At 40.6% G+C, this 22,792-nt stretch overlaps 3 protein-coding genes across 4 annotated transcripts; 1 reads left to right on the top strand and 2 right to left on the bottom strand.

The window, feature by feature from the left end:
* Nucleotides 1-68: 68 nt before the first annotated feature.
* Nucleotides 69-4,125, bottom strand: LOC115059027 (uncharacterized). The gene is made up of 7 exons (XM_029526616.1): nt 4,009-4,125; nt 3,751-3,872; nt 3,567-3,677; nt 3,218-3,271; nt 2,773-2,928; nt 2,153-2,275; nt 69-1,954 (listed from the first exon to the last, which is right to left on the bottom strand). The coding sequence occupies exons 1-7, from the start codon at nt 4,028-4,030 to the stop codon at nt 1,916-1,918; spliced, it is 627 nt and encodes a 208-aa protein (XP_029382476.1). The 5' UTR covers nt 4,031-4,125; the 3' UTR covers nt 69-1,915.
* Nucleotides 4,126-8,763: 4,638 nt separating this feature from the next.
* LOC115059175 (macrosialin-like) lies at nt 8,764-16,265 on the bottom strand. Of its 2 annotated transcripts, XM_029526792.1 has the most exons (7): nt 16,130-16,178; nt 15,172-15,241; nt 14,808-15,072; nt 14,372-14,491; nt 12,429-12,498; nt 11,991-12,164; nt 8,764-11,441 (listed from the first exon to the last, which is right to left on the bottom strand). In XM_029526792.1, exons 1-7 carry the CDS (start codon nt 16,176-16,178, stop codon nt 11,302-11,304), a joined length of 888 nt encoding a protein of 295 aa, XP_029382652.1. In that variant the 3' UTR covers nt 8,764-11,301. The 2 variants fall into 2 exon arrangements, with proteins under 2 accessions (XP_029382652.1, XP_029382651.1); XM_029526791.1 differs by having other exon boundaries at nt 11,991-12,167; nt 14,808-15,241; nt 16,130-16,265.
* A 2,324-nt stretch (nt 16,266-18,589) lies between these two features.
* Nucleotides 18,590-22,228, top strand: LOC115059012 (inhibitor of growth protein 2-like). The gene is made up of 2 exons (XM_029526597.1): nt 18,590-18,852; nt 20,852-22,228. Exons 1-2 carry the CDS (start codon nt 18,708-18,710, stop codon nt 21,550-21,552), a joined length of 846 nt encoding a protein of 281 aa, XP_029382457.1. The 5' UTR covers nt 18,590-18,707; the 3' UTR covers nt 21,553-22,228.
* Nucleotides 22,229-22,792: the final 564 nt, after the last annotated feature.

The raw sequence follows: 22,792 nt of genomic DNA, 5'->3' as shown, positions 1-22,792 counted from the left end.
TGGGCCTTTGGCTTGGGGGAGTTCTGTGCCCCTGGGCTTAGGCCTCCCCTGTCTCTGTGGGCTGCTCCTCCCATGTTTTCCTCTGGGTCCTTTGGGGGAGGGGGGTGACCTGGGGCTTCCTGTGCTCAGGGGGTTGCTTGGGTGCCCTGGTAGCCTGATCCTGACCTGCCTGCTATCCCGGGCTGACGTGGAGGCCTGGAGTAACAAGCCTCCACGTCAGCTACAGTCAGCTACCCACAGCATCCAATGACAAAGAGTAGCATACACATGCATACACTCACAAACATAAACAAGGTGCACAAGTGATATATTATGACACACTCATACATTCATTTTAATTATATTAACCAAACCGTTAAATTTGCACTGGAATTCTGCAACCAATGGTCTCATTGTTTCTGTGCCCCTCTCCTTCCTGCCCTTCCGAAGTTGATATTGTTGTTGCTGTTTTTGTACCCCCCCTGTAGGTAGGGTTAGGGTCAGTGGGACAAGATTTGCAGAGATTATGCTGGGACTGAACCAGAGAGAGAAAATCAATAAATGACTAATGCAAATAGTCGCAGAGTAAAACTGTTTCAGCACAACAAGGCACCAGGAACATTCATACTGCCTGCCCCAGCTGCTGAACACAACAATAAAAAAAATCTAATCTATTTCACCATTGTTATGTGGTAGTAGGGTTATATATATGGTTTTTATTTGTTCAGTAACTGTGGGCAGAATCATGTTGAATTATTTAAAATTCAGAGGTGCAAGTAATCCCAATCATGACTTTTTATTCACAACAGACTTGTACAAGAGAGCACCAGATCCTTCACGTAATTTTTTCTTCACTTTTTTATTATCCATAGTTGTTAGTTGCAGTGACAATGAACCTTTATTAAGTGTGATCATTATAAAATAGCAATCAGAGTAAAAAATATGATCAGAAACAATTATTGCATTTATTAATTTATCTAGATATCAGAAATTTCAAAAGTAAATTTATTAGTAGTTCCTCATTGCATTATTTATTTTCTGTCATGTTACTTGGTATGGTTTTAACTGTGAGTTTATCTTTAAAAGAAGAAAGATCAGAAATCTTAGCTCATTGTCGTAGCTCAAGTTTTTCTAATGTTTGCTAACATTCGAAAACTCCATGAATAACTCACCTGCTCACTGATTTCATTACTTTCACATTCAATTTTACCATGTAGCTGACCCATGTGGCCACAATAAACAATTACATTTTGCTTTAGAGAATGAGTACGTATAAAGTTTGTGATTATATACAAAGTGTAATTTTATTTTTAAGTCTGAAGTTCCTTTTTTTAGTTGCTTTTATTCCCATTATTATATTTGTATTGTGTGTTGTAAACACAGCACTGACATATTAGAATCACATAAAATAGTACTAATAGTAAGCAGAAAACAGTTGCTTGTTAACACATTAAGCAGAAACAGATCAACCTTGCACTCATTTAGAGTAAACTAGAAGAACCATATTTGGAAGAGAAGGTGGAACAGGAAGCAAGGCTGGATCTGATCTGTTCTGTACCCTATACTGATTGTGTTGTACAATCTGCCAATCACAATCAAAGGCTTTATTCCATTTGTTTTCCTCTAAATGGGATCATTATTTTAAGAATATATGCATATGCCATTTTCTATTGAGGACTTTAAACCAGAGACTGGTGCCATAAACTCATTAGGAAAACATTTACTGAGCTAATAAATGAAGTGAGAAGCAGTGACAGTTTCCCATAGACTTCAGTCACCAGTCACCCCCTAGTGGTTGTTAGCTATGATCCAGATTGAAGGCAGTAATGCACTACTTCCACTTTCCAGCCATCCATTATTAATATAAAATTGTAGGTTGATGCAGTTTGAACTGGTGAGGATTTGTGTGCAACTCTTTGGTCCTTGCATTGCTTTCTTACTGCTGGACAGGGGGGGCTTGCACAGTGATCACCGGCTGACGGGGACAGGAAACAAGAAAAGGTCTGAATGAGTAGTGTATCTGAATACACAAAACAGCCAACCTAATTATATCATCTTTACTCTGTGCAGATTTTTATTTTAGCGAGGCCTTGTTCCTCTTTCTTGTCTAGTCTAAGGTTGTTATTGTCATAGCAACCTTACATTGCTATGACAATTGTTGGTGTACACTCACCACTTTTGGAGCTGGGGTGCAGCAGTTGACCACCTTGCAGCAGTACGCAGCCAGAGTGACTGAGATGGCCAGTAGAGCAGTATGAATGACCACACACTCAGCATGGAAATGGGACTGGGCATTCTGTAAGTGGGACAAGATTTGCAAAGCTTACAAGGGACTGAACCGAAGAGAGCAAAAATCAATAAATGAGTAGTGCAAATACTTGTGTGTTTATATAAGGCTGTTCAGAAATGTAAGCTTATACTTGCAACACAACTTCAGGACTGGCACATTGACTGCATCTGCCCTCGCATTACTGTCTGACACTTCAACTGCTCTCATCTTGTGATATGCGTAAATAATTTATTGCTTTTTGTTTTTTAATCATTTCAGTGATTGATCATTGTAGAAATTAGATTGCAAAACTTACAACTGTCACAATAGCACATCTTACTTTTAAGTGTTATATGACTTACAGGATGATGGTAACATTAAATTGCTCATTCTTGGCTCTGTCAGATCATTAAAAGATCATTTTGAATGATAAAGTATTGTTGTCAATTGAATACATTCACTACCTACAATTTCAGTATAAATCCAAACATTGTTCTTTTTAGAGGTAACATTTATCGCTTTACCTCAATCTTGTGGCAGATTTCAGCAGTATATTCTGTGAAGTTATGGTCGTAAATCCAACAGAATGTGAGAATGTTGTCCATTTTAATTAGACTGCAGATTATGTTGACGATGGAGGCACAACATGCAACAATCTGCATGGCCAGACAGGCTTTGAGCTGAGACACAGGAAAGACAAACAAGGAAACTTTGAAAAAAGTTATGACAAACACTTTGACAAATAAAAAAAATCACGAAGACAAACCATGTTCTGACCACATGTAATTCACAACCAGCTCGATTCACACTTGTGTTGCAGAGGAAGTGGAAGAGACATTTTTCACAGAACATTTTGATACTTTCTAGTAGTTTTTGTCTTCTCCCCTGAAAGCAGAAGTGGCCTCAGTCTGTATTTGGCAGTATTTGGGTCTCTGAGTTGTGTGTCTCCTCTCTGGTCTGATAACTTACCGTGGGCAGATGAAGGTTCTGAGCTGCTACAGCGACACTCCCGGCTATAACCACCTGTGAAAGACCAAAATCACACAGTCAAGAAAGCAGGAAGTGTAAAAAGTGGGATGAAAATTGTTTTGAGTCAAATCAACTAAAGCAACTGACAGTCTCAACATGTGTGACAAAAAATTTGATCAAACTTGTCCCCCCCAAAAAAACAACAACAAAAAAACATTTTAAATGTACTGTCACAAAATGATCTTATCTGTTTGTCATGGGTTTGGATATTGACCAACATTCCTGAGAATTTCAAATAGCCAGGAGAGGTGGAGACATAAAGTATAATGTCGTTTTCGAAGGATCTTACCAGCAGAGATGAGATGATCATGGGGATGTCAGAGTGTGTCTGACTCACACCTTCAGTCAGAAACACACTGGCACAGATGATCTGAAATGCACTCAGCCCAATCTGGGTGACCTGCCAACAACACACACAACACTGTAGGTTCAAGTTACACACACACACACACACACACACACACACACCGTACCCCCAGCGCTTTGGGTTCAGCCTCCAGGTACTTCAGCTTCCTGTGGACGTTCTTCTGAAAGGTGACGGCGACCAGCGGGGTCTGAGGCGGCCCACAGCTCTCCTCCATCACCGCTGCTTCATCTGGAAGAGTCAACATCCAGCCTTCACTCAGCTCAACACAACCGCTGCAGCGGAAGTCCGCCTCCACATCTGGATTCCATCTTTCTGGACAAACAACACGCACTTTCCTCTCACTTCATTCAGATTTCACTGTTACCTGCCATGATCCCAGGATCCATCCGCTGCTCGGTTTTCTCTCGGTCTCTTGGTTTCTCTTGGTCCCGGACCGCTGGACGGAAGTTTTGCAACAGCTGTGGTGGATGTGACTGTTGGAGTCCCGCCCCGGTCGGTCAGTGCAACACGACTCCTGAGGTCGGTTTTAAAGAGACCAAGACATCAACCAGCAGGCTCATTAAACCAAATATCTGCTAACACGACCAGCTTAATAAAGATTAAACCATTTGATCATTTGTTGAAATATATGTGAAGGTGGTGTGTCTAATGAAACTAATAAGATCCACCACTTTTTGGCATGACTTTTCTGAAGAAAGAAAGCCTGAGTGAAACTGCTCATCGACTGTACAACCAAGGCTTTTTCTATTCTGCCTGAAATTATAAAAAAAAAAAAAAAATTAAATGTCACAACTGGATGACATCCCCTCATTAGATAATGAAGCAGACAGGCACAGTATGGAGAGAAAGAAGTTTGGGGTAAATAAATAAGATTGCAAACGCAGAGGGTAAAGAAACATGAAACTGGGGCTTTATGCAATTTCCATTTACTTTTGTTTGGTGTTTGGTGGACTGGATGATTGAAGTTTGAGGAAACAATACATATTGGCAATTTAACAATTCCTTCATTTAACAAACTGGAGCCTCAGTAGCATGTGGAAGAACCATACCAGACCATAACAGCCTGGCACCTCCTCCTCATGCCGGTCACCAGCCTGGTCACACTGCTTTGGGTATGGCATCCCATTCTTCAACCAGCATTTGACGCAAGTCAGCCACTGTGGTTGTGTTGACTCAACCAGCACGCTCAAGCTGATCCCAGTGTGAGTGTCCCAGTGTTCAGTGGGGTTGAGGTCAGCACTGCTGGCAGGCCATTCCATCCTGTCCACTCCAGAATTCTGGAGCTAGTTTTTGATAAAACCTGCTCTGTGGGGGGCGAGCGCTGAGTTAAGAGTTCAGCCCCTGACAGTGGAGATATGGAATCGCCTCTGGTTGCAGAATCTTAGGCATTGAGATTGCCTCCTATGAAGACAAGCCTCACTTTTCCAGTGAGGGAGTTTCTGCCCCACACAATCACACTGACTCCACCAAAAGATGTTACTCTATTGGCGCAGCAATCAACATAGTGTCATAACATTCCTCCACATGATCAGGATCCAGTGCACATGTTGCCAACATGGTGAAGGGTAGTCATGGCAGGCCTTCTGGCAGCCCTCTGAGACCGGAATTGGCTGCGTGCAATCTGTTCTAGATTGTCTGGGCAGAGAGCTGTCTTCTTGCAAACCATCCATCCTCATCTGCTTATCCGAGGTCGGGTTGCGGGGGTAGCAACTTCAGCAGGGAGGCCCAGACTTTCCTTTCCCTGGCCACATTGACCAGCTCTTACTGAGGGATCCTGAGGTCGCTTCACACTCAGCTGCGAACCTGTCCAGGGTTAAGGTTAGGTCTTGCAAACCTTGACTGCAAATCTGTAGAAGACAGTCTACGGTACATTAGTGCTGGCAGGGCGCAGAAACAGTCTTCTTGGGGCCTTGTCTTCATGGGACATCCCCAGTTATATGGAACTTGGCCTTCATTTGGAGATGGTACTAGGGTTCTTTTCAGAAGGACAGCAGCCCATGTGCTGAGCATGTGATCTGTGCATGCAGGACTCATGCGCAGATGAGGTAAACACTGTCTCCTCCAATCAGAGCCCTGCCTCGCTGTGTGCACAGGTGCAGAGAAAGGATGAAGACAGACTTGCTCACTTTCCTTCAGTTTTTGGACAATCTAACACATCCACAGCTCCAGTGTGGATTTCACTTTGGACTTCAGCTTAGGGACCTTTCCTTCTTATTTTCTTATCTTTCCTTTATGTGCATCCATGAGACTGTAAGTTATCAAATTTATTATTCAAGTTGCTTTTTTCATAAATATGTTGCAGTATGACATTCTCTCGGGTATATATTTGTTAATTATTGTTGCCTTTAATAGTCATTCTACTGTTCTAATATTAACACTGAAGTTGAGTTGATATTTGAGTTCAGTCATTTCTGTGGAGCTGTGGAAAGCTTGAATTATTTCAATCAACATTTAAGGAGTAGTTTTTGTTCATAGTCTTAAAAATTCCTGAGAGCTATTTTCTCCTTGTTCATTCACATTGACGTTGTTTATTTCATTAAGCTACCCCACTGTTGCACTCTTTGACTAATATTATCTTGTATGTTTAAAACTATTGCATATTATTAATATCTGAATGTTTTCTGTTTATGTCTTTGATGTGGCAACACATATGAGCCAGCATTAAAAGAGTGGAACTTCATTCAGAGTGTGTGTGTCATCAATTGGACTGTTTGACAATCATTACTACTGTTCTTACCAGACAGCCTGTGGAGATTACAGTCACAATAACACAACTATCGCCTAAGGTGTCATTCATTCTTCAAATCAAATCAAATCAAATCAGATTTATTTGTATAGCCCCAAATCATAACAAAGTTACATCAAGGCACTTTACATATAGAGCAGGTCTAGACCAAACTCTTTATACATTTATTTAAAGAGACCCAACAGATCCCCCGATGAGCAAGCACTTGGCAACAGTGGCAAGGAAAAACTTCCTTTAAGAGGCAGAAACCTCGAGCAGAACCAGGCTCAGGGGGGGCGGCCATCTGCCTCGACCGGTTGGGTTGAGAATGGGAGAGAGAGAGAGAGAGAGAGAGAGAGAGAGAGTGAGACAGGCATTGGAGGGGGGGGTGTAGGCAGGAACATGTTGCATGGAGTTCATGGAGTTGAGCTGTAGTACAGAATTCATGAAATATGGGACCAGCAGGTGTTGCAGGAACATGGGATGGAGATGAGTCACCACCTGCAGGATGAGGACAGGGAGAGCGAGGAGAGGAACTGGGAGAGACAGAGACTTTGGCAGAACATGGTTAGTAAATGCAGTATAAATGCTTAGAACTGGGTGTTTTTTAAGAAGGATGGTTCTTATCAGCGCATGCAAGGAGGGAGGGAGAGAGAAAGAGGGAGAGGGGGAGAGAGGGTGACACAGAGAGAGAGAGAGAGAGAGAGAGAAGCTCAGTCCTTCCCCCAGCAGCCTAGGCCTATAGCAGCATACCTAAAGAGTAGAGGACTTTTTAACTGTACGCTCTGTCATACAGGAAAGTTTTAAGCCTGGTCTTGAAAATTACTAAAGAGTCCGCCCCTCGGACCGATGCTGGGAGTTGGTTCCATAGAAGAGGAGCCTGATAACTGAACAATCTGCCTCTAGGACTCTAGGAGACTCTAGGAACAACAAGTAAACCTCCATCTAGAGAGCGGAGTGGCCTGCTAGGACAGTAAGGAACTATGAGCTCTCTGAGATATGATGGAGCTTGGCCATTAAGAGCTTTATATGTTAAAAGAAGGATTTTGAATTCTACTCTATATTTTACTGGCAGCCAATGAAGAGCAGCTAACACAGGAGAGATGTGATCTCTTTTCCTAGTTCCTGTTAATATTCGTGCAGCAGCATTCTGAATCAACTGAAGGCCTTTCAGAGATTTGTTTGGACATCCAGATAGTAATGAGTTACAGTAGTCCAGCCTAGAAGTTACAAATGCATGGACTAGTTTTTCAGCATCATCCTGAGAAAGGATGTTTCTGATTTTCCTAATGTTTCTCAGGTGGAAGAAAGCTGCCCGACTAACTTGTTTTATGTGAGGGACAAAGGACATGTCCTGGTCAAAGGTTACTCCAAGGTTTATTACAGTGGAGCTGGAGGCCAAAGTAATGCCGACCAGACTGATGAGATGATTAGATAGTATTTTTCTGAGGTGTTTAGGACCGAGTACAGTAACTTCTGTTTTGTCAGAGTTGAGAAGTAAAAAATTTCCAGTCATCCAGACTTGTCTTCAAGACATGTCTGCAGTCTGACTATCTGACTGACTTCATTTGGCTTCATTGATAGGTACAGCTGAGTGTCGTCTGCGTAGCAAGACGATCTTCAGGGTCTCAGGTTTCGTAGTCAGTGAACCAACAACCTTTCTCATAGGCTCACTCCAAATTATACTGCAACTTGGTTTGGCGTAACACCAACTTGAAGTTGCCCTGTTGCATGGGTCCTATCCAGATCAGTCCAATGGCGCAGACACATAGTGACCACTCTAGCAGGGTCCATGCTGGGGTACTAGAAGCTCAAAACAAGAGTCAATGGCAACAGCAAAATAAGCTGTTTGGCATTGGAAGAGAAGATTTGGCATCCACATACACAACTCTGCTGCTCATCGAACAAATGTACAGTATGTTACTTAGAAATGTGGCACCAGTTCAAAGGGAAATCAACAGGCTTTCCAGCAGTGTAAGATTAGGTATAAGAAGCATTGTTACAACAAGAGTGATCTACCAAACTCACATTTCCTTTCTTTTTATGCTAAGTTTATTTTACATAAAGCTATATAATCCAGTCACAGGAATAGTTACTAAGCTATTATGTTAATGTCAAATCAACACGGAACACAAATATCACATTATATTTTTTGTTGTGTCATTTCTGAGGCATTAAAATAAATGTTTACTTATTTACTGAGCTATCACTCTTATTATTTTAGAGCTTTTTTTGATTTTTCCTTCGATTTAATTTAATTTCTAATTTCTTTTGACATGCAAGGCTACTGATTTACTTTATTAACACTGCAGAAAATGTTGACAGAAAAGTGTCATTGAGGAGTTAGTAAAACTACCTGGAGATAAAGCTGTAATTCAAGGACACACACACACATAAGCAAATATCAGTTTTTATTGGCACAAGAAATTACAGGTCAAAGTGCTAGCACACTGTGTATAACTTTACAAACATAAAGGTCCCTTATTTGTGTTCACTCCCTAACTTCACAGCCTCTACCGGTGGGTGAAAATTGCAGCAGTGGGCTCTTTAAAGTCCCTGCAGAAGCTGACAGCCACCAGGAAGCCAGTTCATTTCACCTGCAACAACGTCCTGGATGGTCAGATAATCTACAGATAGGCCTTTCAACAGCTTCATCATTTTTAATGCTTCAAGGAACACACACACTGTATCCACTGGCATTGTATGTAAAAGTGAGGCTTATTTTTGAAAAGCTGACCCCTCAATAATCGAGCCAGGTCAGGGTAAAGAGTAAATCTAACAAGAGTAAACTGACCTACTGATTTAACATTCATTGTTATGTATTTAATTATTTTCCTTGTGTGCTGAAAAAGCTATTTTAGTCATGTGCACAAATGCAGTAGGTTAAGAAAATAATCTCAGTGCAAAGCGTATATTTTCGTTTTCTTTTTTTAAATCTTTATATTTAATCAAGATATTAATTTTGCCCATTGTGTTTTTGATTTTCAAAATTGAGGCTGGTGAAGGCCATAATGACATTATGGTCAGCAGCTACTACAGTGACATCGTTGCACTACATTGTTTCTTGTTATTCAAAACCTGTCTTTTGTTGTTGGTTTTGCATGTGTAAAAGACAAATCAAATATGTTAACATTTTGGAAAACTAATAAGCAATTTTTTTGTTGGGAATTATATGAGAACATACACTTCCCTTGAGGAGACATTTTATTTATTGTAGCATAAACACTAGGCACAAGGGGAAACAGCTGCAAAGCAATTTCCTAAATTGTTGAAATATTCCTCCAGTGCTGGAAAGTGTATCACAGTAGACTTGTTGGGGGAGGACAGATGGACTGCTAAGCTTCAGTAAATGTACGCTCCATTAAATACTCTAATCAAGATAAGACTAACCTGCATGGATCCATGGTTATTCCTCGCATTTATATGAAAACTCAGGATTAACTATATATAGTATAACAAAGACAAAAGTAAAAAACTGGAAAAGCCAATCAGTGCCATTAATGTTGATAAGGGAGAATGAATGCCTTATAAACAAATTTTCCCTTTTGTGCTGATTAGTAATGAAAACACATCATAATCACCAATAACATCAATAGTGATTGGATAAATTCCCTTCTTCTTCAATAAGAAACTCTATGTGCTACAAAATACACAAAATTTGATTCTTCAAAAAATAGAGGACTAAAAAACATTTCAGACATAATGTTTACACTGAAACAGAAAATTTAAACAGTATTTGTCAAAAACAACTAATTGTTTTTGCCACCTGTAAGAAATTTAATTTGAATGAATTAATTTATATCAACACAATCCTGATCAGCGCATATTATTGTATTATACAACCTCAACTGATTATGATTAGGCATTTTAGTCATTTTTAAAAATGTGTGCCCCACGTCAGTTTGTGCCACGCTTAGTGTCCCACTTTGTAATGTTTTTATGCAATTGTTGAACTCGTAACGAATAATATTGTGGCATCAAAGTTCTTCTATTATGTGTCATTCTAAAATGGTTAGGGTTATGGTTAGGCTGATGACGGTTAAAATATAGGATGCAGTACACCTGCTTTTCAAAACCTATATATAGGAGGTGATGATATAAAAGCTATTGATCAATCAAACTAGCATTTCAATAATTACACTCAAGGTAAAGCTATATCTTACATTTCTTTGAATTTACAATTGCTTTAATGTTGTTGCTTACAATTGTGAATTCATAGTTTTTTATGATGAAACTAGAAATTAATTGTGATTGTAGTTTTTAATATTTACTTGTTGTTATTCAATTCTTTTAAAATGAATCAAATTTGGTCTCTTACAATATTGATCCTGTTGAAGACTGTTTGAGCAGCGTGCTACATGAAAGTTAAATGTAAAGTCAAAGTCCAGATTGTGTATTGCCAGTGATTTGGCCAGTCAGAGCACCATCTGCACTGCAGGTGGACTTTGGATTTAATTTGCAGGTGGCATGCTGCTGTTGAACTCCAAACGTCTTGTCAAATTGAATACAGTTCTAAAATTTTAAGCCATATATTGATCAGCTGTGAAACAAAATTGGAAAGGCAAAAAATTAAATCCAAGAGCGAACACTAAAATGTAAGTTCCTTTAAGTGTATTTTGTGATTCTATTTTAAAATTCTATTTAACATGTAAGAGCAAGAATACATGGATTAACAGCCAAAAGCCATGACATACTTACCTTGAACTGATGAACATAACTTTGAAGTGCTATTTTGATAGATCAATTTATAATAGCATTTTAAAATTTACCAAGTAATTGATTGATTAGTTCAAATTAAGTGTCAGAAATGGATAGGATTTGGTAGAAATGCTGCCGATCCCCTGAGAAAGAGCCTCACAGCCTTACTGACTTCTCCTCTTAAACCAGAGTGACATCTGGGATGAGCTCTCGTCAACCTTGGACCAGGCCACCTTATAGAGTCTGGTAACCGTCAGTCCTCTTCCTGCGGCTCACCAGATAGGCCAATACCACAATCACAATGAGCACGAGTAATGTCACTCCCACTCCAATGGCAACACGGTAATCTGTCTTGTCAGCAAGGCACATGTCAGCTGAAAAACACATGAATCAAAAAACAAATCATTTTACAAACATGATCAAAAGTGTCATTAATTTGTAGCCTAATTTGAAAGGTGCAATTTCACAGGGCAAAGGGCAAAGTCTAATTTTCTACTGAGAAAATTAACTATAACAGAAAATTAATTATATTATACAGAATTATTTTTTAATTTTCCTTTTTAAAAATGCACAGCTACATACAACTCATAATTAAGACTTGATGTTGTGTTAAAACATTATTATGTTTGGGTTTTTTTTTATGTTGAAATTCAAATGTTGTTGTAATGGTTTGTAGTTTCATTATCAAATGTAAGTTACACATCATGTGACAATTTATCTTAAAGACTGTCATTATCATTACAGGATGTTTTCATTTTTATTAAAAAATGTATTAGTAAATTTCTTTAAAAAAAATTCAAGTGATTCTGATTTTAAATAGAAAAAAATATTTTTCTTTTAAAAGAATTGTCTTATTTTTTCATTCATTCAGACATGTAATCAAAGAAATTGTATAATAAGGAACTTCTCATCAGAACACTTACGTTGGCCAAAGTCATAGCTCTTGGTCAGATTGAAAGCCTGCATCCTGTTTTTAGTAACATTTAGGTAGAGTCCGTTCCCCATGTAAAGCATTTCACCCGAGCAGGAATAGCAGTGTGACACTTTTGCAGCGAAGAGATGCAGTGACTTGTTGTCGGCGCGATATTCTTGCCGAGCTTCTGCAACAGTCAAAAAACAATGCTGAAGGGTTCTCTCAGAGCACAATGATGATTGTCAAACTTGTTGGACAGGACATACTTAAAAGTAATTCCAAAGGCTACGCCGTGACACACAGACATGGAAGTTGTTAAGCATTTATCTATTTTTTGTCAATTGCCAGTCTTGCACATTTTCAGCCTCCTTTGAAATTCAGTGACCCACATTCTCAGAGTTTAAAGTTTAATGACAGGAAAGGAGAAGCTGGATTAATGACAACTTACCTCCTTTGGCGAAGCTGTAGCTGAGTTTGAAAGACAGAGCATCAACATAGGCAGTATTATCAGCAACACTCTGAGGAGACAGGGTTTCACAAAGGATATAATCCAAAGCAATTTGGTAATCAAAGTGCTTATTGTAACTAAATGTGAGATAATGATTCTCACTGCAGTCAACAAGACCATAGCTGGATCAAATCAGGGTACAGACCCATTGCATATTACCATCTATACTAGACTATCTTGTCTGGAAAAGTGAGGGAAATACTACATTCTTCTGCTGGGATTATACTTTGAAATTCGAGTATTGGGGTGGTAAGGTGGCAAAGTGGTTAGCACTGTCACAGCAAGAAGGTTGGGGCCTTTCTTTGTAGTTTGCATGTTCTCCCTTAGACCTGTGGACAGAATCCCAGGTAGACCATGTCCCACTGAAGGCACAGGCCATCCTCAGTGACTGAGGAAATTAGCAGACAAATCAAATGCTGAGGACAGAGCCTTGCCATGAATTTTATCATATATATTTGGAAATGGTTTATTAAATTGTTGAACTGCTGAACTGTTGTGTGTATCTTAGTGTGGTTTATGCATGTATGATTTTGGTCTCTTGTGTGCCTTTTTTCTTCGCTCTTTTTTAAAATGCCCACAGTGACAGCAAGATATTTTTAACAATGTTTACTCTCTATGGCTACAATTTTTCTACACTGCTTAAATATATTTGGATTACTTGTGCAGAGAAGCTTTGTGTTCAGTGTGAAACCCAATCCTGCCAGGCTTGGATTGTGGCTGAGAGTGGTGATTGTTTTGCTGTGACATCACAAAGTTGCAGTCCTGACAACTTAACATTAACATAGAACCTGATCTGCTTTAAATATGTGACACACTTTTGCTTTGTTCTTCAAATGATGTCTTAAAATATTTTTAATCTATCGTGCTATTTATGTACTAATGTTTGTACTAATACGGTTTTGAAAGCTCTACCTAATTAGTGGTGATCATTTTGTGCAAATCCCCTGGGTTCTTTTATGGATGTATGAAAAGCACATTAGAATTTTATATGACTAACATTCTGGAAGATAACACTTTGGCTCACATGAATATAAAGATCAGGATGGTGCGTTTTCAATAAGTTTTTCTTGAAATATATCTGTTTCATTTTGAATTGAATCTTTTTAATGTTAGTGAGGTCACAAGGGGTTTGAATTCTGAAAGCAAAATATCTTAAAAAGACCACAACTAGTAGCAACATTGTTCAGTTTTTCAGAAAGAAAAATTAAAGTAAAGCTCACTGAGAAACTATTGACTTGCTGCAAAAATACTAAATTTTCATTAGGGCCTTCCCTTCTGTTGTGACCATTTTCTGATTGGACTGTATTTTATCCCAATAAACTGTATAACTTGACAGGATATGAAGATTTTAGCTTGAATTTACAGTCAGTATTCCTGTTAAATTCTAACTTTAGCTTACAAATCTTTCTTTTGTTGACGTCTGTTGTTGCACCTGCTGGCCTCACTGGTTTTTTGAACACATAATTAGTGTGAGATATTATTAGAGGTTATTAAGCTTTGTTTATGCAGTTATTTTTACAATTATATATTAATGTTACACTTCACTTCACCAAGCAACTTTCACATCATCTCATTTCAACTGTCTCTTTGAACAACACTAAATGAATCACAGACACATTGCGGAGAGGCGAGATGCAGCTTCCTTGTCACATGCTTTTAGAACAGGCCCGTCGACTATAGTTCCTCTTTTTAACAAAGCTCTGTTATTTCACTTCTTACATGAAATTACTTTAGTCATTATTATTCATCAATAAACTATTTAATTGGTTGAAACTTATATTTGTAGTGTAAATAGGTCAAAGAGGAAAACGGGGACTGTCCAGTCCTACCAGCATTAAACTGATAACATGATATTAGTGAGAAATTAAATAAAACAAATGTACCTTGTTGAACATGAAAGTGATAAAGCCCTCTTTGAAGACGAGAGTCAGGTTTGCCTTGGTTTCCCCACAACTTCCTTCAGTCTTGGTCTCATTAGGCTGAACAATGAAGCTCCCATTGACCTGAAACATTAACAAAGAAATCAGGAAACTAGACAGATGCTTTGTATCACAACGTCCCCCAAGGCACCATAGCTGTTACAGTGTTTCTTTGGAGCAAAAAATATCATATAGCATTAGCAGCTACTGTCTTATGACACAAAGATGGCACGTTTAACTTTGTGTGCATGTCAAGGCCACAACAGTGAAGAAATAAAACATTTGAACTATGAATAGTTTTTTCATTTCCTGAAAACATGTTGCTAACAATTGCTTTTATAACAGCTGAGTCAGAGACTTGAGCAGAAAGTTCTATCCATGTTGATGACTTGAAATGTACCTTTGCTGCTGACAGTTGGATCTCTAGTGCCATGTTAGCCCGCAGGCAAACCACTTTTTTCTCAGTCAGATTGTAGCTTCCAACGAACACACGTGTGGGGGGGGTGGGTCCTGGGACAGGTGTGGTTGTTGTCTTGGGGGTGGTGGCTGTTGTCTTGGGCGTGGTGGTTGTTGTCTTGGGCGTGGTGGTTGTTGTCTTGGGGGTGGTGGTTGTTGTCTTGGGGGTGGTGGTTGTTGTCTTGGGCGTGGTGGTTGTTGTCTTGGGGGTGGTGGTTGTTGTCTTGGGGGTGGTGGTTGTTGTCTTGGAGGTGGTGGTAGTTGTGTTGGCCATGGCGGTAGTGGTTTTAGGCTGGGAGGTGGTGGATGATGGCGAAACGTCAAACTGCTTTGCAGATGACATGGTTGCAGATGGTTTCTCTTCAGCCAATGACAGCACTTTAAAGAGACAGGAAGGGACAAAACAATTAATTCCCATATTAATACAACCTTCCAACTTCATTTTCTTCCATTACAAACACAACAACTGGTTGTTTTTGACAACTTGATGGCAGAGGATGTAACTGAAGCTGGTATCTTGCATCTTACCTCCACCAACTAATGAACAGAAACACCACACCACTCTGGCTGTTAAAGATTTCTGTGTGTGTGCTGGAATCATCTAAGTAACTTCTGGCAATACTGTCAGACTTAGAAAACAGAACTTGAGCACTAAAATAAATTCATTTAGATAATTGTTCTCCTCAGAGTTGGATGTTGTCAAGACAAAGGCGAACCCTTCCGGTGGCATCAGGTGATATTGTCTTCATGTGACGTGTTTTCAGTCCCCAACTTATCTTCTGCTCAGACAGTGCTGACTCTGTCTGTTACTCTTTGTACAAACTACGGCCTCCAAAAGTGAAGACAGGTTAAAGGCCACAATATTCAAAGTTGTTTAATGTAACACTTGTAGTAAGTGAACTGCAAAATTCAACGGTGACTTGAGGCTCAAACACAAGTTGCTGATTCCATCCTCGGAAAAAAGCGATCTTTTGCCAGCTGACATGTGACTCAGAAACTATCGACTGCGGAAATTTCTGTTCCCCAAACAATCCAGGAAGTAACACCTCGTCCTGATGAAAACATCTCCTGTCTCCTTTATTCACCGAATTTCTTTTTCTAAGTTTCCAATCGCAAAATGGCAATAAACCAGTTTAGAAGATGCAAACATTATTTGCAAAATTCCACAAAACGCATCACACTTTACTCGCGTAATAAAAAAGGTGAATATAGTGGAGGAAAGCAGTTTTGGCCTGCAAAGTAAAGAATGATGAGACTGAAGCTCACCTGAGACAGCGCAGCAGGCTACAACGAACAACACAACTGCCTTCTTCATGGCGACAAGTGCGACACTCAGCTGGACTCTCAGTCAGTCTGTCCCCCACGGTGTACAGCTCCGTACACTAGTCCACAACAAGCAGCGGCACACAGAGCATGACAGGAAGTCTCTCATTTACAAATAAAATCCGCACATATATATATATATTAGTTGGATTTTATTTCTCGTGCAGAATGTCAAATATTTCAATCCAAACAGTAATGACATAATAATGGGGATTCCCTTCCAATAGGCTAGTATAAACATTTATTAAAAATTTGTGGAGAAGTTTTCCTGGATGGCTGCATGGATAGGGCTTTGTCTCTGTCTCTGTGTGTTGGCCCTGTGATGGACTGCTGACCTGTCCAGGATGAACCCCGCTCTTGCTCAAAGTATTGGCATTGGCATTTTGGCAGCAAACCCCGCAACCCGATAATCGGTAGAAGTAAACGATGAATGAGTGCTTTTAATTTCCTAAAATTACTTCTTGTTTTTTTTAACCTGCTTGGTATCAGTGCTTTGGTATCAGTGCAATGAAAATCACGGGATTCACCCCAGATTAGACAATATTTCATATTTTTTCATGGACTGTGCAGTACTGTGTATATCGTAGTATAGCGTGACATTTTACCCTTTCTCGCGAATGAAGTGGGAATTTTAACCACTTAATGTGTGGATGAACACGATAAAACTGAAAACAAGCACAGTGGATGAGATGGCATGAAAATAATTACAATGATCTGGAACAAGGGGGGGGGGGGGGGGTCACCCTGGACAGGTCACCAGCCCATCACAGACCCAACACACAGAGACAGACAGACAAACAACCACTCACACTCAGACCTACAGGCAATTTAGAGTCACCAGTTGACCTCTTTCACTGTGGGAGGAAACTCGAACACATGCTCCATACCGAAAGGACCTAGGTTTGGGAATTGAACCCACATTCTTCTTGCTGTGCGGCAACAGCGCTAATCCAGTTCTAATTATTCAATCAAAATAAAACAACTTATTGTATTTGATTCGTGTTTGATTACTTATCATACCATGAAATTTGGATGCAATGTCTCACACTGAAGGGATTGTATTTTGAAAATACAAACCGGAAGCAGAAACGTTGATTCTTATATGCTAATGATGTATTGACCAACTGACTTCGAAAGTCAGGAAACGAAACCACTGAGACAGAAAGAAGAGGCGGTTGAACAAAACTGGGGGGAAAGGTCCTTGTGAGACTTTCTCGAATGGTCATGTTCTTTCTCTCTCTCCCTCTCTCGCACACACACACACACACACACACACACACACACCGGGGTGTTCATGTGACTCAGTGACTCAGCGCTGCATTTAACTTGACCACAACGTAACTGAGATAAATTATGTATTTCAGTGGAGGCGGCTCCTGCCGTCATTCAAACAGCACTGGAGATTATCACCCAAAAGCCCAGGTGCCCCTAAAGCCCCAGGCCACCGAAGTCAGACTCTGACTTCCTTGTGACCCTGGTCGTATAAAGAGCATCTGTGTCCAAATTCAGCTTTTAGACCACCAGAGTTTAAATTGATTTTGGGTTCATTTGTCATTGTATTGTCATCAAATTGAGTCATTGGAAAATTAAATGTAGCTGTTGCACTGCTGTAGTAGTGATGCACTCAGAATAATGGTAGTAGTGGGAGTGGTAGTAGTAGTAGGAAATATGATTTTATAAGTATCGTAAATTCATACTTTTTGTTATAATAACAATGGTTATGTCAGCAACACTGTATATAAAAAGACTACTAGTTGAGATACTGTAACAGATAACGGACAGAGACAGTGCGGGGAAAGGAGCAAAACAGACACTTTTAAAAGTGGTCATCCAGATTTTCATGTTGCTGTTAAGAACAATGGACAAAGCCTGGGGGCTTTCTGTGCGGACATAGCATGTTCTCCCCGTGCTTGCGGGGCAACCACCCAACGTCCATAGACATGTATGTGTAGGATAATTGCTGACTAAATTGTCCGTAGGTGTGAGTCAATAGACTGGGGACCTGTCCAGGGTGCAGCCCGCCTTCGCCCGATCTGAGCTGGGATTGGCTCTAGAAACGGATAAACGGTAGAAGATGGATTAATTAATCTATCATTACGATCCTCGTGATTTACATATGAATTAAAGAATAGTAACTGAGCCTTTGAGCCTTCTGCTGCTCTACTTTAATGAGAAACAAGGTCAAATGTAATCTCATTGTGTGCTGTGGCAGCACTATGTTTTCACTTTCCCCTTTGGATTGATTTCCCGGGAAAATACTATGATAATGAGGCCAGTCTCTACCAATCCCAATGCTGCAATTTCACCAGGCACCGCCTTCGATGACGACAAATGAGAGGAAACTGTACAATTCCATAAAAGGCTATTACTCCCGCATGCGCAGTAGCTTGAGTTTTGTTTGAAGTGAACTGCTGCCTGGAACTGCCCTACAAGCTGCAAAGTCGCCAATCATTTGATTTTAACTGTATATTTTCCCCATTTCCTCCATATTGTTTTAGTGCCTCTATGCATCGTAGGGACGATGTTAGGCCACCACTACCCAAATGCCGACAAGTCGCAACAACTGGTCAACTATGTGGAGGATTATCTGGAATGTGTGGAGTCCCTACCATTGGACATACAAAGAAATGTTTCCCTGCTTCGAGAAATTGATGCAAAGTATCAAGGTATTGTGTTATACGCTTTTCTCGTGAATTCTAACTGCGTGTGTGTAAAAGTGTTAAACATTGACGGCAGTGTGAGAGGATGGGCTGAAATGGTGGAGCAGGCGCGAGGCTTGTGTTCCCATTTTGCAAAAACTGAGCGCCCCTTGTTTCATCCCAACACTAAGGTGACCGGCTGAAATGTGGACAATTGTATCGATAGACCAAGGGCTAATTCAACAAGCAAGCAAAGCGACAGTTAGCATTGCTCGGATACTCAGTCCTGTTTTGTGTGCGATACCAATCTGATCGAGGAAATTCTGAAATGCACTATGTGTCTTTCTACAAATGTATATTGTGACCTGATAATGATCTGTGAATGAATATTTGGTGTCTGATGGCACATTCGGTGTTAATACAGTCCCAAAACTAGAACCGTGTAATCATAAAATCTCAACTTTTTCAATAGCTATAGACTATACACTGCCGCCCAGCGCGGTGTTTCCACGGAGGATTATTGTGCGAATAGCAGGTAAAACGATGCGTAAACTTGGTTTTTTATTTGAAAGAAACGCTACTTGGTCTATGAAACGTATGCCGAATACCACAACACAGAATGAGGATGCGTAGAAATTGGGTAATTGTCTTAATTGATGTATGACCCTTTGCCCAACGACCATGGTTAACAGACATTGCAGTTTCCTTAATGCAGGCTTGTGTGACATTATGCATACTAAAGAGTGCTGGTTAACTGTTCATTTTCGCCTTGCTGTCCGTGAGGTGGGCTCGGTATTTAGCCGATAAGAGCGATTAATGACTCTGTCGTCAACGTTAAGGCGGTTAGTATTCGAACAAATGCGTTTATTGTAGGAAAAACAATTGTCATTGTTGCGTTGTGTTGACACAGGCTAAGCGGCGGTGTTGAACTGCCGCCGCTCGCGATAAGTTGAACGACACCATCGATAGATAGTGACGGAAATCGAATGAACTCACGCGCATTGGTTTTAAATCATTTTCGGGAGAGACTACACACATTTGAGGGCTGGATCGACGTCCACCCCACTACTCTGCTCCCTAGATCTCGAACCGCAGAGCCGGATAGCTCCTCAAGGCACCCCCTCCGACTGGCGTCACTTCCCGTGGGTTGGCTCTCAGTGTGGCTCCGCCCTCTCCTGCCCCCTATCTAACATGTCCAATTTCTATTTCACGTCAGCCAAAAGTTTAAAATGTCCGCTGAAAAGTTGGACGGGCACTTTATTAGGAACAGCTGTGCACCTGCTTCTTCATATAGTCAGCCAATCGGTGTGTGTCAGGAGCGTTCCTTCATGTTCTAATCTAACCTCTGAGCAGAATGCTGAGGTTGCAGTGACTGGACAGTCCGAGACCTGCTCTGATGGATCTGAATTTTTGCTGTGGCAGCAGATGGTAGATACTGTTTCCATGGACCCAACCAGCCTTATGTCAACAGTGCACATTGATAGTGGCGTAAGTTCTCTGAGTGCCACACTCTGAGAATTGTTGCTGACTGGGATCTGTATTTTATGGCTGCATTTTACCATTGTACCAGCAGGACAATGATAAAGTTTTCTCAGACTGGTTTCATCTAGATTCCAGTGAGTTTATTGCACTTCAACTCCCCCCCATCCACTATCCTTTTAGGCCTTTTGTGGTATATGATAGACCAGGAGAAGAATTTGCAGGCGACAAATCTGTAAAACTGGTGTGGTGCAGTCACGATGTGGAGAACCAAGGAACCACCCAGTGTTAGTGTGCTGTTCTGTACATAGTTAAATGTTCACCAAGTTGGTAGAATAAGTTCACTTAAAGTAAAAACATAATTTTCATGCTCATTTTAGAGATATAAGCCATTTTGAAATGACACTGGTAAAAAGTAATCTTCCCATGCCTTTTTTCCCCCCAACAGTTTTACAAATGCAATGAGAAACACAACACCTAAAAAAAAAAAAAAAAATTAGTAGAGGGTCCAGTTCATTAATTTGCCTGTGTGGTTTGTGCTCTGCAGAGGTGCTGAAAGAGGTGGATGAAGTGTTCGAGAAGTACAAAGGTGAACAGGATGCAGCTCAAAGGAAGCGCCTACAGATCCAGCTGCAGCGGGCGCTCATCATCAGCCAGGAGCTTGGAGATGAGAAGATTCACGTGGTGACCCAGATGACAGAACTGGTGGAGAACCGCTCTCGCCAAATGGACTCTCATTCCCTGTGCCTCCAGGAACCCAGCGAGGCTGAGCGGCTCAGCACGGAGCGGCGATCCAGCATCCAGGAGCCCCCGGCCCCTGAGCGCACCTCAAACCGGCGTCCAAGACGCCAGCGTAACAGCGAGAGCCGTGACTCCAACCACCCTTCAGCCAACGGGTCTATGGTGGACGATGCCTCGGAGGAGCTTTCCATCCCTCCACCCCGAGAAAAGAAGTCCAAGTCTGCAAAGAAGAAAAAGCGCAAGTCCAAACAGGAACGGGACGCATCGCCAGTAGAATTTGCTATTGACCCCAATGAGCCCACTTACTGCCTCTGTGAGCAGGTGTCTTATGGCGAGATGATTGGATGTGATAACGACCAGTGCCCCATTGAATGGTTTCACTTCTCCTGTGTGGGGCTGACCTACAAGCCCAAAGGCAAGTGGTACTGCCCCAAATGCAGAGGGGACAACGAAAAGACCATGGACAAAAGCCTGGACAAGAACAGAAAAGACCGTCGTTCCAGGTAGTGACCTTCATCTCAGAGTTCTTCTTCTTGGGGGTTAGAACTGCGTGGTAGTTGATAAAAGTACTTGTGATGTTATAAGAGCACAATCAAACACCATGAGTAGCAGCGCTTATTATTAATCAAGGACAAGTTGTGATTGCTGTTACATCACTGATTGCTCCCGCTGGTTATCGGCGCACTGTGGACTATAGGGAGTCCAGCTGTTGCGAGAAACATCTGCCTGAAGCTGCTGTCGTCCTCAAGTGTTTCGCTCTCTGTGGGATTTTATTTTGTTTGTTTGTTTTTTTTTTTTGACTTGTAAGCGAAAAAAAGAGAATAATTTGGTTTACTTTTTATTCTGGTCACGTTCCTCATTTAAAAAAGAAAAAAAAAAGAAGAAGAAACAGGTATTCCAATTAATGGTTATTAGTTTGTTCAATTTTGGCCAAACGTTATTCTAACTTCCTAAATTATACTCAGTTATTTGGAATCTGCATCTATCTTTCTACGATACTGGCTTCTAGAGAATAACCTTCACATGTAATATGTTTACAAGATATTGATATTTAATTGAGGAGATGATTGTTGATAGGACACTGGAGTAGAACGCTGTGTGTGGACTTAACGTTTTCACTGGTTCACTATCACTATTGTGTACATTTCTTTTTATATTCATTAAAACAAAGTATTGTCATTCAGTGACCTGTGTTTTCTTCAGTGTGAAAAACAATCAGCTGCCCTTCATGGAAACAGCATTCCCTAATGTCAGTGGCCTCTGTCAGCTGGATAATGCTCCCTAATGCTTCAGGAATGGTTTTGAGGAACAACAAACCACTGAAGGTGTTAATTTAGCTCCATTCCAGCATCTGTGGGATGAGCTGGACCAACAAGTACAGATCCATGGAGGCTTCACCTCACAACTTCCAGCAGTTAAAATATCTGCTGCTCTGAGAGGAGTCCAGGGCTGTTTTAGATCTACACAGTATCAAACAGGTAGTTATAACCTTATGTCTAATTGGTGTGATTCATATAAGATTGGTTCTACGCTAAGAAATGCACACGGTCTAAAACATTTTTCTCACAGTACAGCAGTTACATTATAACTAAGTCATTCAGCCACACATGTCTTTTGGGACTAAAAGTATTGTTATATAATCATACTTCTGCACTTAATCAAGCTTTTGAATTGACAACTTTTACAGGCAACTGTCCTTCTAACTATACTAACAGTCTAATCCAACAGTCATGCAAATCTCATCTCC

Source organism: Echeneis naucrates, chromosome 18 (genome assembly GCF_900963305.1).
Source record: "Echeneis naucrates chromosome 18, fEcheNa1.1, whole genome shotgun sequence".
In the NCBI taxonomy this organism is placed as follows: domain Eukaryota; kingdom Metazoa; phylum Chordata; class Actinopteri; order Carangiformes; family Echeneidae; genus Echeneis; species Echeneis naucrates.
The sequence above is the reverse complement of the archived record's forward strand: the minus strand, read 5'-3'. Positions and strand labels throughout refer to the sequence as shown.

Coding starts and splice junctions, on each gene's coding strand:
- LOC115059027 (XM_029526616.1), bottom strand. CDS start 4,030: ATGGATCCTGGGATCATGGCAG. Junction 2,929..3,217: donor AGAACCTTCATCTGCCCACG/GTAAGTTATCAG, acceptor CCTGTGTCTCAG/CTCAAAGCCTGTCTGGCCAT. Junction 1,955..2,152: donor GCACCCCAGCTCCAAAAGTG/GTGAGTGTACAC, acceptor TGTCCCCGTCAG/CCGGTGATCACTGTGCAAGC.
- LOC115059175 (XM_029526791.1), bottom strand. CDS start 16,178: ATGAAGAAGGCAGTTGTGTTGTTCGTTGTAGCCTGCTGCGCTGTCTCA. Junction 14,492..14,807: donor TCCAACTGTCAGCAGCAAAG/GTACATTTCAAG, acceptor TTAATGTTTCAG/GTCAATGGGAGCTTCATTGT. Junction 12,499..14,371: donor TCACTTTCATGTTCAACAAG/GTACATTTGTTT, acceptor CTGTCTCCTCAG/AGTGTTGCTGATAATACTGC.
- LOC115059012 (XM_029526597.1), top strand. CDS start 18,708: ATGTTAGGCCACCACTACCCAAATGCCGACAAGTCGCAACAACTGGTC. Junction 18,853..20,851: donor AATTGATGCAAAGTATCAAG/GTATTGTGTTAT, acceptor TGTGCTCTGCAG/AGGTGCTGAAAGAGGTGGAT.